This window comes from Hesperophylax consimilis, chromosome 11 (assembly GCF_061612785.1).
Source record: "Hesperophylax consimilis isolate HC1 chromosome 11, BYU_Hcon_1.0, whole genome shotgun sequence".
Classification (NCBI taxonomy): domain Eukaryota; kingdom Metazoa; phylum Arthropoda; class Insecta; order Trichoptera; family Limnephilidae; genus Hesperophylax; species Hesperophylax consimilis.
The window spans coordinates 33,740,122-33,758,619 of record NC_142846.1 but is presented as its reverse complement, the minus strand read 5'-3'; the positions used below and the strand labels follow the sequence as shown (position 1 = coordinate 33,758,619).

The window sequence follows — 18,498 nt, the reverse complement described above, 5'->3', positions numbered from 1 at the left end:
ACATAAAGTCGAAAAAAAAAATAATAAAATACAAAAAAATATAAAATGGCAACTCCGGTTCGATGGACTTTAAGGACGGGTTGTTACGGAACATCGTTATATATTTGAATATCGTTATATATTTGAATATTGAATATCGTTAGTGGCCAGGGGCTTCATAAAACTGAAATAATAACAGAACTTGAATAGAACCTTCACAAAACTTGAAAATCATCTTTGAAATTGTTTGAATTGTTCAAATTCTGTGCAACAACGTATCCCAAGTGTCTTTATTTTTAATCTTGGAAGTGTTTTTTGGAGAATTCAGTCAACCAATCTAGTACCCTAAGTACCTTAATATAATATTTAAATATATATTTGTATACTGTTGGTGGTTTTTCACTGTGCTAGTATTAGGACGGGTTGTGTCGGAGAATTTGAACGATTCATCAAATTTCAACGTTCATTTACGGATTCTGTAAATATCTTTCACAGAACTTGAAAATTAACTTTGAAATTTGAAGAATTGTTCAACTTCTCCGAAACAACCCGTCCTTATTATTTCTCATTTTGAAACCATTGATACAGGACCTTTTTATGGCTTAAAGCACCTTTATAACTATCTTCCACTTTTTTATAAATGCAATTATAAAAATAAATTCGATAATTAATAAAAAAATGGAATAAAGTTATAAAGTTTTTATTTTTATTTATAAATTTTATTTAAGCCTTTTGTAGATCCAAGTTTACAAAATTACGATTTAGAATAACTTACGTACATACATTATTACATTTTTAATTTTTTGTTACCTTTTCTGTTGATTAAGGGGGGGCTAGGGTTTTAAAAAATTTTTTTTTGCATTTTTTTTTAATAAATGCTTAATATGTTAAGAATATTGTGTTCAAATTTCAAGTTGATTGGAGCAAAATTGACGAAGTTACGAGTATTTTTATACCTGTCGGATTTTAATTCCTACCCGACCATACGTATAAGCCGAGCAGAGCAGGAAGCTGAGAGACAAACTAAAGAAGGCAGGATTCGTCGTAGACAGGAGCAAAAAGGTGCTTTAGACATCATGGATGATAGCAACATCCTTTATGGACCTGGCATTGATGATTCAGTGTGAGGTAAGCCGATAAAATTTGCTTATAAACGTTTAATACCAGATTTTTTAGTGTTCAAAACTTTATAGCGTTTTTCCCACAACTCACGTTTTCAAAGTCGGTGACCGTCATAACTTCAAAACTACTGCACCGATCCTTTTGAAATTTTAAAAAACTATTTTTGTACATAATTTACGAGGTAACGCTGGAGAGTTTTAAATTTGTTAATAATTATTATTTTACAATAACAAATTAGCCCATTTTTTTCACTAAAAACTGTTTTTCCCTTCAAAGTGTTCCAAAAAGTGAAAAATTAAAATTTCGAAAAACTCTCCCAGCGTTACCTGGGAAAAAATATTATCTAACGAATGAACTTTGATTTTTTGATTTCAGATGACCCCGCACCGAGTTATGAGGGGCACCGCCATTCTACTTTTTTTTGAGACACGTCCGAATAATTGCTGCCATTGCCGTGTTTTTTAATATTTCACCGTGAAAATTTTATACAACATTTTTAAAATGTCGTACTTTACTGTCCTATTAGATTTAATAAAGAAATTTTAACGATGTTGTCACGAAAAATTCACAAAAAAATGCCTATTTTCGTACGAATTAACCCTAGCCCCCCTTAATATTGCTCCCGAAATACAGCTTGAATCTACTTCTTAGTTTCTTAGTTTACGGAGCGCCGTGATCACGCGGCTTGCAGCTGTCAGGATAACAAATCCCGTACAAAGAAATGATATTCCGCGGCAGTTCCCCAATTGATCTGACCCCTCTTCTGCCGTACAGAGAGGAAGATTATAGCGTAGTGTGACACTTCAACATATAAGCTGTATAGGCCAGGCGTTAATAGGCGTTATAGGCCAAATAGGCGTTGATGCGCACAGCGTACTGTGTCAAAGTCAAACAACATCACATCAACTAATGGTTTTGATAAGTTCATTTCAGTTGGAATGTTTGCACCCATATTGGCTGGAAATAAAAAAAATGAACATCAAAAATTTTTCTGTATCTTTGCATAAGATGATAAGATTAACAAAAAGGACACGACACAACCTGTGTTAAAGAGGTACGAAAACATAAAAAATTGGTTTTACTTATCTTATTTTAAAATAAAATATGAGTTTTGTATTAAAGTACAAGCACATTATTAAACTTAATAATCTTTCCACGGTTTTTTCATACAAACCTTAAATTGAGGTCAAAACACCCAATCGAACTACATAATTATTTCTTCAATCAAAAAGTACTAAATATCTAGTACGAATATGCGCTACGTATTTACTAAAAAAATGTAATGAAATATAAAATAAAATTAATAAAAAATAATTCAAATTATAAACGACCGATTTACTTTGAAACAAAAAAAAAATGTCGACTAAAGAGTAAAATTTCTACTAAAAAAAATATTTTTTACCTTATTTTAACACAGCACAAAATATTATTTTAATAGTTACAGTTAAGTCACAAAAAATGCCAAAATTGCCTAAAGGCAAAATTTAAAATTTTATTCTTTGATGGCCTGTATATATAAATATACCTTATTTAAAACACAAATAAAAAAATTATGAAATAATTATGTATTTTGCTAGGGTATTTAGGCCTCAAATCTAAATTTAACTTTTGCATGAGAAAGGCCACGAAGCCGTTCTTCTTGAAATCCCTTCAAAAATAACAATAAAATAAATAAAGAAAAATTCCATCTAATGAAGGAATGAATGTCTTAGGTTTGCGAAGTAACCGTTCCTATTGTTTCTTTCTTTTTCTTGCCAAAAGCTTCTCCATCCGCTAAAGAATTGGGTAGGTCGCATCCTTTTGTTTCAGGCAGGAACAGACAGAGAAGTGATGCTATAACTGGGGCAGATCCAAAAATTACCGGAGGTAACCAGAGCGCAGTCGTGTTTAAAGAAACCACAAATGGAGCAGTCATGGAACCAACTCTAGCCAACATGGAGGCTGTCCCCACAGCAGCGTTTCTTACAACAGTGGGGAAAAGTTCACAAGTATATAAATAAACAATAACAAAAACTACAAACATCCCGACATTACCGATACAGGCCAATATCACTTTAAATATAGCACGTTCTTTGGGAATAACGGCGATAGCGAACATGCAAAGAGAGGTAACAATATGCATGGTACACAACGATGGCTTTCTGGCCAGTAATTTTATACAAATGTATGCTGTGAAGGTGGCGAAAAGGTTTAAACTCGCTGAAATTGTGACGTTGACGAATATATTGCCATCGAGCTTTCCTATGTATTGAGAGAGTCCAAAAAAACCCATGCTGCAGACTATCCAGTTTAATGACATGCATATTATGTTTCTTCTCAGGTTCTTCGTTCTGAACAGATCAACGATGTTCCCGTTTTTAGCTTCCTCCTGAGGCTTGCTTTCTTGGTATTTCTTAACGATGCTTTCTATCTCAGCTGTTGGTCGATTATTTCTGTAACAGATAACAAATACTTTATTTAAAAGTATATACAGAAAATAAAATTGTTCAAAAATGGCGCTACGGTAATTGAATTCATGGTGTGAATAACACAGATTGGAAATCGACACTACTTAAGTCCACGTCCAAAATAACATTGACAAATTTATATACGTACAAAACATACTAACATCAAGTCAAGTATTATAAGAACTCTAACAAAGAGCTCAAAACTTTTCAATATAGAGGGGTGTTAACAAAACAAAGCTAAATAATACATTTGAAGTCATTTATTCAATATGCATCAACAAATTTATAATAGTAATAGTGTTGCTGTTTTAATGTTTACATAAATAAGTACTTACACTTTAGCTGCTGTCTTCAGAACTTGTATTGCCCTCTCAGTTCTTCCAGTTGCCAACAGCCAGCGAGGACTTTCTGGCAAGAACCAGTAGGTTATCACAATCATCAGAAGAGGCGCCAACGAAAAGGTGAGTTGAATCCATTGCCACGTTCTGATATAGTACCCAACTATAGGCAGCAGCAAATATCCGATATTGAAAGGCAGCTGTATCAAACACGCCACCAGTTCTCTGTACTGTTTCCCTGTGAACTCCACCAGCAAGACGAAGCTTATTATCATTGTTCCCCCGATGGAGCATCCGACGAAGAACCTCAGAGCGATGAAAGCCCAGATATTGGTCATCAAGCTAGCTGCTATACCAGCCGCTACTTCTAGTATTACTGGTACGATTATAACCTTTCGTCCATATCTGTAAAAATAAAAAGGCATTCATAAACACGTTTCCTAAAATAGTTTCAAGCGGAAGTCCAGAGGTAGAGCACCTCTAGGGGTACCCAAATCATCTCCATGATTTTTTAAAGTTTTCGAGTTTTTTGTTTTTTTTTTTGACTGACTTACAAGAGATTATTGGTCACAGAGATGTGAATAATTGACACACATGCTTATTTTATTAAAATTTGGTTAATATTATGCTTTGTAGACAAAAAATAATTATGAGCAGATCTTACACAATTGCGTCATAAAAAATATATTGGATCCTAAAGTTAGTGGAAATTCAATACTTTTATAATTTTTAGTACGATTTAAAAAAAAATAACTGATAAAATTCCGCCCAGATATTTTTAAAAACTTTCCGATTTTATCATCTGTTTACCCTGTAAAATTCATTAAGCTATCTCTACAAAATAAGTTCGAAAGCATAATAAGTCCAAAAAAACCTGTTTAAAATGGCGAGCAGAGTGCAACTAAATAATAATTGTCATTAATTGTTTATTATTGAAACACATTTTTTTTCAAAATGACCACCTTCGTACTTAATACAAACCCTACATCAAGTTTGATTTCAGTCGCACGATTACACTCTTGGTTTTTATTGTTTCTTCTGCCTGTGTCAAATTTTGTTCGTAATTCTATTAAGTTTCTAATATCTTTGGCGTAAACTAACTATTTGTAACAACCCCAGACGAAGAAATCAATGGGATTCAAATCGGACGCCCGCATCCCCCTGTGATCCAAGCTCATTTAGCTCACCTTATTAAATTGTTCTCGAAAATCTTAAAAGTTTTGATTTTAACTTTGGGATTCAACATTTTTTATGGCACAATGGTATAAAATTTGCCCACAATTGTTTTTCTGTCTACAAGACATACTACTCACCTAATTAGAAAAAAAAATCAAGCATGTATCTCAATAATTCACGTCTCTGTGACCAATAATCTCTTGTAAGTCAGAGTTTCACAAAAAAACGCTATAAATCGTATCTCGTAAATTACAATAATCGAGGAACATATATGGGGGTGATTTGGGTGCCCCTAGGAAAGCACTACCAGTGGACTTCCGGTTGACACTAGTTTTTGGGACAACCTGTATAAAGGCGTAAAAAGTTTTCTTGTAAAATGGACGCAATGATGCAACGAAGCCATTTATAGGTTGACCTAACTAATTTTGAAAACTAAGTAAGAACTAACTGGTTTTGTTAAGAGAGGAAGGACTTTCAGAAATTCCGGAATGGACACTGTTCCACAATATTCGCGTCACTATACCTACGTATGCATATTTCTTTGTTTAAATAAGTGTGTCAGATATAACAAACACTCTATTAAATGATTATAATGTTAAATTATTAAATTATCTGAACTGAATATGAAAAGTGTCAGACAGAAAGATATTCCCTGACTTGGTTTTTCTGTTTGAAATTTTCAGTGATGCATGTGTCATATATGACAGTCCGGATTTACTTGCATTCATAAGTTGTAAAAATACACTTCATCAACTATTCCAATGTAAAAGCACAAAAATACACTTCATCAACTATTCCAATGTAAAAGCACAAAAAGGGAACCAATTAATGAATTTCGAAAACTTAAATCAGGGTTCAAGGTTTTGGATTTGTTTTGTTGTTGCAGTTGTTTTTTTTTGATTTCTTACCAACTAAGTTACCTTTTTTACATCAACCCCACACAGGAGTCCCAGAAAAAAATAATTTCGCTCAGGGCCTATGTCATCTTTGGGAATGTTGTACAAATTGTAACAACTACATCTAAGTTACGTAATGTTTGAAAATTATCGATGTCCTTCTTAACTGTCAGTGTCTGGGTTCACTCACTGGTTCTGGGTGATGGTTAGGTTAGGTAATCTCAGGTCAAGTTAGGTTGCACTTACCGATCAGACATGGGTCCAAAGATGAAACTTCCCAACAGCATTCCCAACATGAAAATGGTCTGATTCATGCTAACCAACCAATCTCTTTCACAAATAAGATCCCAGCTCATGATGATGGTGTCTTGGAACAGGCTTCTGTCATACCGAGGATGGTCGCAAGGACACTTGTTCAGCTCTCCCAGGGTGCCATTGGCCACTAGATCCATGCAAAGGTAGCTGACTGGAGGAGCCATGAAGACTATGCCCAGGGGATGGAAGGCAGTGGTTATTTTGCAAGGTAAGAGGAGCAACACGATAAGGAACTGGTACTTCCCCATTGGTCCGATGCAGTTTTGCACCTCATCATCAATCAGTTCCTTGGCCTTTTCTGAAAGAGAAATGACATTAATGTTTTTTATATGAATAGCGTGACACCCTAAAATATAGTCAGAGCCTTAACGGTTTTTTTTTTTTTTTTTTTTTTTATAAGAAAGACAAACATTCCCGGGTTACGAATAACCCAACAATGTTTGAAAATCTCCTACTACCATCACAGAAAGCCGAAAATGTTGCTTGTGTTGTGATGGAGGACTTAGCCAGCCGAGGAATCGAACACGCGACGCTCGGGTGAGACCCAAGCGCTATGCCCACTCAACCACTGACCGGACGTAAGTGAAGAAGGCGTGAATAAAAATATTTGGCGCCCGGCCCGACGCATTGGATGGATCTACGGTCGAATTTGTCCTAACAGACCTAGAAAATGGATAATTCCGCGGGGTTTATTTTAATTATTTCTGATATTATTACTAAAGTCTCAGATGTTTCTAACGTTTCTCGGGAAGTTCCTAATTCATCGTCTAGAAATTAAAATCGGGTGCTTCCCGCAAATTTTACAGTGTCTACCTGTCACAGGCGACATCTATATAGGGTGTCCGGAAACTCGTAGTACAAGCGGGAAACTGGTGAATCTACATCACATTTGGAGTCGATTTTGTAGTATATTTTTTTTTTATTTGAGCTTTCGTTATCGAGTAAATCGAGTTTGAAGTTGATTTTTTTTTTTTTTTTTTTTTTTTTAATCAAATTCTTATAAATTATTACTGAAGATCAAAGTACCCAACTAATTAAAACTATTTGAAAGTAAAACAAATGAAGAAACTCGGATTTGAAGCATTATTTTGAAATCACCCTTCATTTAACCCGGTGTAATCATAAAATATTTCTGCTCTGCAGGGTTAAAACATCTGTTATTCAACCCTAAACACCAGAAAACACTTTAACCCTAAAATAGCCGAAAAATATTTTTTTTGGTTTTTTTTTTTTTTTGAAAATGCTCAAATCAAAAAACTTTATGTTTTTTTGGGTTCCCCATGTGGTGTAGATTCTCCAGTTTCCCGCTTGTACTACGAGTTTCCGGACACCGTGTATAATATAGATATATAAACACGTATTCGAATGTAACGTCGTATAAACGTATTGTGTGTTCGTTTAAAATACACAGGTAGGTATATGAAATAACAAATGTTTTGTTATCTAATCGCCCATGCGGGCGCTGGAGTCTTTCAGAGGGGTAATAGAAGTCTCAAAGAGGGCGTTAAGGCCCCGTAGTAAGCGTTTAAAGATGGTTTGAAAAGGAGATATGTAAAAAAGAATGTTAGAGGGAGCGCGCTTATTTAAACAAAACAAAAAACGATAGTAATTATGCGAAAATGGCGAAAATATTTAATAAAACACGACTCGTTGGAAATAGAGCAAAAATCTCTCGACAAATGCTTTAGTTGCATTTAAAGATATGCTGTGAACTTTTTCATGCCTACAACATACTAAATAACAGAACAAAACGTGTTTTTAATAACTTTAATAGCTTTGCGATTTTTTTGGGGAATTTCAAATAATTAACGTTTCGGCATAACAAATGAATGGATATTATTTACAAAAATAACATTTTTTTAATCTTAAAAACTTAAAGAGTTAACGAGAAACTTAAATAAGTCGTTAGAATTTGGGCATGCGTGGGCTTAAGGAAATCTAGAGGGGCGATTTAGTTCTGTAGCAACGTTGCATATAAATATGTAAAGCATTTAAGCTTTAAAATGAATCATCAACATAAAAAAAGTTTTTTTTTCAACTTGGGAATTTAAAAAAAAAAATCGCAAGTTGCGCCACAATACGAAGTATGTCAAAAAAATACAGATAAATAGTAGTATATCTGTGTGTAAGGATAGAATGGCTAACCTTATGATTCCAGAGATAGCCTCATTTTTAATGTCAGTGCCATACAAATTTTTCTTTAAAAAATGATAACTCCTTCATTTGTACACGCAATTGCTTCGTACGAAATTTTATAGCATAGTAATGATCAGCAGAATCCATTTCTAGACAAAAAAAATACCCTTGAAAATTCAAGTCTCTTATGTCTATGAAAGGCGATTTTCAGCCCACTGTGCGGCGACCTGGAGCGGCCGTTGTACCGACACGCTCCGAAGTGTACGACGTACGTATGGCAGAACCTATTGATACATACACGACCTCGTTGGTCTACGTCCTATTAGGTAACAGCGTTCGTTGAAACACCGTCAACACTACTAGATAAATAAATCATAAAGAGTCACAATCGTTTCAGATATACTACTACAATGAGTGGATAACATTGAAATATTCGTTATATACCTAAATGCAATCTAACTGATTCAGAAACATGGAAAACCAATATTTTACAACGCAAAATTAGGATTTTCATTTTCTTCCAGACTCATGATTATGTGGTATTTGATATTAATTATTAAATGCCGAGTTCAATATTTAATTCATCGTATATTCAATATCGATTTAACGTATTCCGAATTAAAACTAAATTCATTATTCACAGGTACCTCGTACCTACCTACATAGCGCAGTTCAATTCAAACGATTATCATCAACTGCGTAAACAATGATGTTGGCGTTAACAGTGGCGTGAACTGGCATTTTTCAGATATTCTGTATTTTTATAAAGAAAAAAAGTTTCTATTTAATATATTTTGTTATTTATTTTTTCAGTTTAACCATAGAAATTGCATTGGAGTCATAGACATTCAAATTGATAGACTAGCCCATCAGAGAAAGGGGAACAAACCATGTTGCGAAGAGCTTGGAGGGGGCGTGTCCGTCTTACTTTCTGTAAGTCAATAAATTAATCTGACAGAATAAATGCAACTCGCATTGTAATTTCACTATTTAGTTGGCGACGATAAAATCTGCTAACGAATTACTAGTCCTTTTTACAATGGCGCGAAAATTGCAGGGCTGCATAAAAAACTTAACTACAAATCGGATGAACAAAAGTTCGGGCTTGTTTCCAAAACTACATATTTTGTTACATCACTTAGTTGGACTCTTTTACAAATGTGTTATAATTTACCAACCTCACGCATTTTTAGCATCGCTACGAAACCCGACTGTTCAGTTTTTTAACCGTTTTTGCGAACACTCCGATCCTGCGCAGAAAGATCTCACAATGGACTGCGCTGCAAACCGTTGCCTTACTTTAGCGAACTTTACTTCTGCGCAAAATCTGGTTATGTCTACGTGCGCTGTTTGGCGTAATCATTCTAGAACACAAAGTTGCCAACATATGGTCACGTGGTTTGCTTCCAGCTCGTGGAAACGATGTACCCGGATTTCATGTGAGGGCAAATCTATCAATTTGGGTGTCTATGGTGGGAGAAATTTTTTCTATCCTTCAACACCAAACAATCATAACATGTTATTCAAACCTGTGAAATAAGGTTGTTCTGCTTTTAAGTTAGTTAAAAAAAAATTAATCATGTGTTATTATAAAACAGTTTGTGATTATGTTTGGTTTCATTGATTGTATGAGAAAGGATACATCGTCCCGAAAATAATGACAATTAAATTATTCCTTCCATAATATTTTTGTAATGGTCATAAAAAGGGCCCAATGCACGCCACTACCGGAACAAGTGTTAATTAATATTTGTATGAATGTACCTACAGATACCGGCATAAATAAAATAAAAATGCATTCCATTTTACTAGCTAGCAAATTCTGCAACATCATATTACACTCGTCGCGTCGGACACTGTCAAATAAATGTTAAATAATATTTTTAAATACGGTCACAAAGCTTACTGTTCATAGTAAGTGAGTGGTACATACGTACATAAAAATATATCAAGGCCGTATTCCATACCAGGGCTATGTAAATACACGCCCGTCAAGCGATTTTGTGGGTACGCCTATGGGTTTTGATTTAAGCAAAACAATACAAAAATTTGATCGCATATTACCAGCGATAAACTACCGTATTAGTAAATATTTTTACCACTAATCGGCAATTTTTAAATTGACAAATATGTGCTTAACCTTGGGGAGCACCTTTGCATTTGCACTTGTCGTTATCGTTGAGAAATTAATAGATAAACCTCATTGAAAACTACCGTGATCTCTAACTACAAGCATCATTGATGATTGATTGCTTTAGACGCGCTAGCTAAACTTAACTATTCTGAATGCGGCCTTCGAAAAAGTTTTTTTAAAGTGGTACTAGAACTACCCGAGGTCGATTGACATCCTTGGCTTAATAATGTACATAATGCGATTATATTTTCATTTGTGTCCTAAAATATTATTATTTTTATTTGTCTAAAAACGACCCTTAAAATAAACATATTTTCTATACTCCTAATCATAGATTCCTGTAAAAATTAAATGTCCCCTTATAGCACTGCCAAAAAAAATTTAACAAGAAATTATATTACATACTTTTTCTAGTAAATTAGAGACTTAAATTTTGAGTTGTTCCTCTGTTGAAAGAAGTCATCCGAGGATAAAAACTATATTTTTTGTTAAAGTAAAAGAAACCACATATAGTACATACATATAGATATAGATCAACAAACTTATCTCTGCCATCGGCTATAGGGGAAGTCGCTACTATCGAAGCAGTGGTTACCTGTGCAAAAAAGTTTGTTCCTTCTTTTTATTCAAGATATTACTTTTTTACCACAATACTATAAAATAACATAAAATTAATCAAATTATAAAAATAATGTCTGAACACTTAGTACACTGGTACTATTACCTTTCGGCTAGTTTAAAATTATAAAACAAGACGTATTTTCCTATTTCGAAATATTTCTACCTGATTTTTAATTTTTTAAAAAATAATTAATCAATACAAGTATAATCATTAATGTTAACTAAAATAATTCATAAAATTAGTTTTCACTGCTTTTGATTAATGTTTCTCTTATATAGAAGCTGGCGCTTGTGCCTAAAAGAGTGGTGAGCATATGAGTATTAAAAAATATGTGTAAATATTTTTTTTTAAATTTATAATTAATTAAGAAGAAGGTTTCATCATTTTGGTATTTTTACATGAACTTCTCTTTAATTGCTTTTAGTGGGTGTTTATCGTTTTCGATTTTTCTGATGTTTTCGAGTAGACTGTTGAAGTATTTTTCCCTGGATATATGTAATGATGTTGAACAAAAGAGGTGTTACATTTTTGAGTTGGAAATATATGTTTTTGACGAGTACGACTTTCAGAAAAAATCTGTGATTTTGTTTTTCTTTTATTTTAGATTTATTATGTTTTTTCGGACAAGATCATAAAATTTTAATACTTTAAATTCTGCAAAAATTATGTAAAATTAATTAATTTTACTTATGTTTTCGGTAATGAATGCATGCATATCTTGGAAGCGGAAATTAACCTACTTCCCGACATCCGATTGAGCTGAAACTCGGCAGACGCACTCGATGTAGATGACAATGCATTCTATCAACTTTCGGTGGCAATCACGCTCACACTTCTCTGAAATTCGATGACATTGCAGCAGTTAATATGCGCAATAAATGTCGGTTTTATGCAATCGGGATTTGGTATTGTACTAGGTTGGTAAAGTTGACGACACCAGTTCCTGTCTAGGAAGGTTCAATCCCAAGTCAAACCATAATATTATATTTTTCAAAGCTTTAAAAGACACTTGAAATTAGATAATAGACAATAAATGGTGACCGGATAACTCATCAAAAAGACAATTCAACACACCTATAAAAAGTGTTACAAAGTTATGAAAAGTGATGAAACAAACTATTTAACCTAGTTTCGTTTCATCACTTTCAATGACTTTTAATGATCATTATATACTCGTATATATGATGTAAAGAAAATGGACGGGTTAATTTTTTTGTCATTTAAATTAAGATTTTACATATCCATAGCTCAGAGTTCACCACTCGAGAGATAATTAACAGGATTTCTGCTTCATAGTTAAGATTCAAACAGATTTTTCTACAAATAACACCGCTAAAACATATTCAAAATCAAATTTCGTGCGTACCTTTCGGATTGGTCATCATTTTTTGACTTATTACACTTTTCACTCACTCTCACTCAGATATATTATGTTGAATTTAGTAACTGAATACTATTCACATCTGAATACTAGATACGAATTACTAAAAACGACATATTTATCTCTTTCGCAGACATAAAACCACACACCGCTTCATGATATTCGTACTTTACAGCAGCAACAATTACTTTGAACGCTTGACAATAATGCGCGGCCTAGCAAAATGTTCGACATTTGTTACAGGTAAGACCGGTATTACAATAGGGTGGGCCCTAAATACATTTTTAATAAATTTATATTCGTCAGGGGCTTCAAAAGTTGCGCTTTTGAATACTGATAACAGAACTAAAATATTTTTAACAGCTTTTTTTAAAAATGGTTTTTTTTTCTTTTGACTAAGTACCCTAATTAGGTATAAAATTCAGGTATGTAATAAGCATTGGACGGCCTCGGTGGTCGAGAGAAAAGGCAATCCGAAGGTAGCGGGTTCAAATCCCGGTGTGCGCAAATAAATTTCATTTAAATAATTTGTGTTATTTCACAATTTATCAATTAAAAATAATATGTATTGTACTTTTGGCACTTTCAGAGTTTAAGATGCTCACAGTATCGCCCTGGTGTACGACCACCATTCAGAATTGAAACGTTGATTGAAATGGCTTTGGCCGTGTTTGGTCACCAGATCTGGATAACCATTTTTTTCTTCATCATCTTCTTCCCATCCTCACTTCCTTCAGCCTCTTAACTTACCTCAATTGGGGATGCCATAGTTTAATTGGTTCCAGACTGGTTGGGCCTCTTGTGGGTATTCAAAGTAAGCAAAGTGTTAATTATTATGTTAAATGTACCTATGTTTTAGACAGCATGAAGTGGATGAGTTTAAAGTTTACTAAATAAAATAAAATAAATACCACAACTTTTGAGACTAAACGAAAATATATATGAACAGAACTAAAAAAACCACCGAGAATTAACGATCCACCCTAAAGGTACTATGAACAGGTAGTGAGAAGTGAGGTAGGTTTTGTCTGATACGACAAGAATTCTTGTTTATTTTATATCGTGTACATTATTAAATCACCATGCCTCTTCATGCCAGACAATATTATCAACTTAATCCTATAACAAAGAGTGAACTGGGGAATACAGCTTAATATGATGTGCAGAGTTTAAACTGATAAACCAGGTAGGAAGTTTATATCGTTTATCACCCAATAAATAATATAAGTAACAAGTTACCTATGGAATGTAGAATTAATTATTATTCTTTGTACGATACTTTTTACTATTTATTCGAATATTATCAATAATTACGACATTTAGTTAATTTATTATATTTAGCTGAGAAATGCAGCGAAAAAAGATGTTCCGATTTTTTACCTCCAACTCTCCTGACGCTCTTAATAAAACTAACTAATCCGGTCTACGCGCACCGCTTATCGCGTTATAAAAGTGGAACAAGTTCCGACGACATTTTAGTACGCGTAGCGCCTCTAATTGTAGCTCTATGTTAAAAATGTCATGTATTTTATACGATTGATTAACCCCTAATGTGCCGAGAAATCTACCGTGGATTTCTGACATTCGAACCCGTAGTATGCCGACGAATCCACCGTGGATTAGCTAATACCTGGTTTTCCATTGTGTTATTTTGAATAGCCCGCAATTTCGGTAGATGTTACTTTTGAAGCTGTCATTTATTGACATTTGACAAGTAGAAACTACGTCATTAATAAAAATGGAAAGATACACGCTTCTACAACGCATTGAAAATTTATTCAAATTCACTTGAGTGAATCAAATGCAAATCATCTTTAGTGATGAGGCTCATTTCCACCTCGGTGGCTTCGTCAACAAGCAAAATTGTCGCATTTGGGGCTCGGAAAACCCAAGAGTTATTGTTGAAAAGCCTCTCTATCCTCAACGTGTGACTGTTTGGTGCGGTTTATGGTCCGGCGGAGTCATTGGACCTTACTTTTTCGAAAATGAGACTGGAGCAACAGTTACGGTGAATGGATTGCGCTATCGAGAGATGATTAATGATTTTTTATGGAATTGGATAGTATTGATCTGGACAACGTTTACTTTTAACAAGACGGCGCTTCGTGCCACACAAGCAACGAAACTATTGATCTTTGACGATTAAATATCAAAATAACACCTCTTATTGGAAAACCCTGTATTTCACTGCACTTTCCTCGATGTTATTGAATTTTGCAACATAATGGCGTACTAACATATTTGTCTAGCAAATAAATAAAGTCCCATAATATTTTTCTACTCTCTATTTAAATTTATTTTATTATGATACGTCTGAATATTTTTATATATGCATATGATTTGGTAGTGTGAGCCTCACTGGGTGCTTTTCCCCTGCTGATGTCCCCATTTTACAATTTGATGTGACAAATTATGTAGGTAAATAAAAATGTAGTCCATTGAAATTATGATCATAAAACGAATTTAAATAAAATATAAGAAATTAAATTAAAGTACTTAACGTAATAAAAATAAAATAATTAAGACAGTTATAAAAACTAAGCGATATGTGTATAAGTTATGGTGCATTGTGTATAATATGTGTACTATGTAGGTAATTTTTTTATTCTTATTAGATAAATTTATTTTTTAGTATAGCCTTTTTTGTTATAACTCTAGATTCGTCAAATGCAAATTTAACTTTAAAATTACATATTTGTGAATGTGAAAAATATTCCCGATTTTGAAAGCCAAATAAAATGTATTAATGTATATATGTATGTAGTAATGTATATGTAATGTTTATTTACAAGAAAGTCTCATTTCTAAGGATGGGTTGTTTCTACTTTAGAGCCTCTTCAACAGAATATGACCAAAATAGTGACATCTGTGTAACTTTGTTCAAACTCAGTTAAAAACGAAGTCTTGAAATGTTTCACATTACATTATTTATATTATCATATAATTCGACGGATACAATAATTAGATTTACTAAATATATCTGTATTATGTACACATATTCTTCAATAAAAACATACATTTCAAAGAACAAAAAATGAAAGGTAAAAATTAATTTAAAATATATTTTTTATAAAAAAGGATTTTTCTAAGATTCGTTCGCTGTCCGCGCATACACACGATATGAGAGTGATAAGTCGCGATGTGTTCGACTGGAGGCGTGGCGTCCTCTGTAATCCGGCTTCCCGGAGGTCGGGTTCGGAGGATGGTCTGAGGCCGGGGCTTCTGCGGCTGAGTTGCCCACGTCGACCGGACGTCCGCACTAAGCTTGCCATCGATATGGCTGTCCGGGAGGAGTCCTGGACAGCCAGGTTGGCTAAGGAGGGGCGAACCGGGCCAGGGGGGAAACCCAGCAGCCAAAAGTCCCCGTGGGAGGCAGTAGTGGGATAGCGTCCGGGAGTGGCGCGCTCAGTTGTAGCCCGACCGACACGGTCAGACCCGAACCTTTTGCCTTTTCAAACTATTTTTAGGTGTGGATCGATATTTTTTACATTTTTATAAGGTATACAGGATATCCGGGGGTAAAGTGCGCTAACTTCGGGAGAGTGATTCTACATTTTTATTTCCTTATTACAATTTTTTATATTACGTTAGAGAGAAAAAAAACTTTTCTTTGAATGTAAGTAGCTTTCCAAGGGAAAACACGTAATATAGATGTTAATAGAAGATTTAAAAAATAAATCTTTTAAGACGAAACAATTTATTATTCATTGTAATATGTGATCATTGACATTAATATTAACAACTACAGACTGCGACCGTTTTCTTTTATTTTGTGTCTTATTCAATTTTTTAAACAACTAACCATCACTTTTCTGTTATTCTAATTCTTGACTTGGCTCGACTCAAGTATCTGGTTCACTTGATCTTGCCACGTTTTTCTCGGTGGTCCCTAACAACGTGCATTCCCTTTATGTGCCCAAACCACCTAATCGTCCATTTCTTAATCTTACTTATGACGCTTACATCAGCCTTGCATTCTTTGCTAATCTCCACATTTTCTCACGATCATACATGGTTTTACCACACATAAGTCTCAGGGATCTAAAGCATTCAGTCTACTTTCGTCCTGCCTCTACCAGTTTTATGCATCATTGCATTGATGTGTCGTATTTGGTCAATGCCTCACTGCCATTCATCGAGGTGGGTATTTTTTTAATAGTAGTTGATACGAACAGAAGTTGACAGTGTTAATGTTTGTAAATGTAAGAAGATGTTTGATGGTTAATTAAATGTAAATAGTTAAACAAAATTTAAACGGTTTTCGAGTGTGGGAAATAATTTCTCAAGTAAAGAATCTTAATCTCAAGTAGGAGTACTTATTGATAACATTGTGTATAAACCCACTTATCTCTAAATAGTATAAAATAAAGTCGCTTTCCGTGTCTGTCTGTTTGTGCGCTTAGTTCTCCTAAACTTTGCAACAGATTTTAATAAAATTTTCACTATCGTTTAGAGAATTTCTTCTCGATGGTTTATGTATATAATAAATGCATATTATATTTATAGAAAGTATAGAAAAGTCGACGTTTTGTAAACAAGTCATAAAAATATTTTTTCAGGTGCTTACATTACAAACGCTGGCTAAACCTTAGAAGATACAAAATAATGTACTCCAGAATTGTATATCTTAAAATGCCTACGGAAAAGTCAGTGGTGGTATAAAATGTATAGGATAACCCACAGTAATCATTTTTATCTTTTACATATATTATGTGTTATTTGCGACGCCATTTTGACTAATAAAATATATATCTAGATAAAATATGTATATATTATGTAAATGCTAAATCACTTTTTTGATTAATCTTTATAACGAATTTGTGTACATTATAAATACCAAAAAATATGCTTTAGATAAATTTAAGGTTTTCCTATCGTTTAGCTTGAGTAGAATACCAATAAAAAAATAAATTACTCAATAAAAAATACAAATGTAGACTACTAAAAAAAATATTATTTCAATAGAAATGTATGAACGCGTAAAGGAAACAACTTTAAAAAATACGGTATTATAGCTAAGATTATCTGTGACAGTTTCATTTGATTAACTTTTTTTGCTTTCTTATAAAATTATTTACAAAATAAATAAAAATAAGTTTTTTGCTTGAAATCGAACGTTTCTAGACTCCGTTTGTCAAGTGATTTTAATGCCTATTACCTAAGATATAAGGTATACTAAGAATATACACATTTTTGGCTTGCAACTTCCTCTTAAACTTACCTACAACAATTTTATCAAATACATACAACATTATTTTTATGCAAGCGTTCGAACCACCGCGAAATGTTCATTTTAAGTTTAAAAATCTACAAATAAATATTATTAAGGGTCATCCCTTGCTACTAGGCTCAGCAATTTGTGAGAATATATTTACTATATCATCACCTTCCGATATTACAAGTCGACTGATTGAAACGACGCACGAGGAAATGTCGTAATTGACTATTTCACCATAATGAAAGGGCATATCTTCCAGTATTTTCGGTGTGATTGCTGAAAGGAAATATGATCTAATAATAATAAATAATAGAGATGAAAATCCCTCATCTTAACCGTACAAGAGCGTTCAAACGTTCAAACCGGAATATAATTTTTTACATTAAATTGGTTTACACAATATAAAGTATTTAATACGAACTGCAAACGGATAGAAATTAATGAAGAATTTGGTACCTAACTACACATTAGCTACATCTGAAAAAAGTAATGAATGACAAATTGCACATATACTTAAATAGTAATATTATGAATTCTGAACGTTTTTTTGATGATATACATGATTCATGCAATTTAGTTTCAGTGTATTCCAGCCCTGATGAGTGTTACTATACACAGAAGTAGACCGGTCAGTGGCTGAGTTGGCATCGCGTTTGGGTCCCACCCAGGCGTAGTGTGTTCAATTCCACGGTTGGCTAAGTCCTCCATTACAACATAAGCAACATTTTCCGTTT

General features: G+C 33.6%; 1 protein-coding gene and 1 non-coding gene across 2 annotated transcripts; one reads left to right on the top strand and one right to left on the bottom strand.

Annotated features, from left to right (window-relative positions):
* Window positions 1-555: 555 nt before the first annotated feature.
* On the bottom strand, window positions 556-12,751 carry LOC149420065 (organic cation transporter-like protein). Its single transcript, XM_089637469.1, has 4 exons — window positions 12,532-12,751; window positions 6,205-6,571; window positions 3,884-4,291; window positions 556-3,533 (listed from the first exon to the last, which is right to left on the bottom strand). The coding sequence occupies exons 1-4, from the start codon at window positions 12,548-12,550 to the stop codon at window positions 2,810-2,812; spliced, it is 1,518 nt and encodes a 505-aa protein (XP_089493595.1). The 5' UTR covers window positions 12,551-12,751; the 3' UTR covers window positions 556-2,809.
* Window positions 12,752-15,694: 2,943 nt separating this feature from the next.
* Window positions 15,695-15,991, top strand: LOC149420064 (signal recognition particle RNA). The gene has a single exon (XR_016302854.1).
* The last annotated feature ends 2,507 nt before the right edge of the window (window positions 15,992-18,498 follow it).

What these genes read in the sequence shown, in the direction of transcription:
- LOC149420065 (XM_089637469.1), bottom strand. An exon ending in TTTGGACCCATGTCTGATCG is followed by an intron (nt 4,292 to 6,204) that starts GTAAGTGCAACC and finishes TTATTTTTACAG; the next exon opens with ATATGGACGAAAGGTTATAA. An exon ending in CTGAAGACAGCAGCTAAAGT is followed by an intron (nt 3,534 to 3,883) that starts GTAAGTACTTAT and finishes TATCTGTTACAG; the next exon opens with AAATAATCGACCAACAGCTG.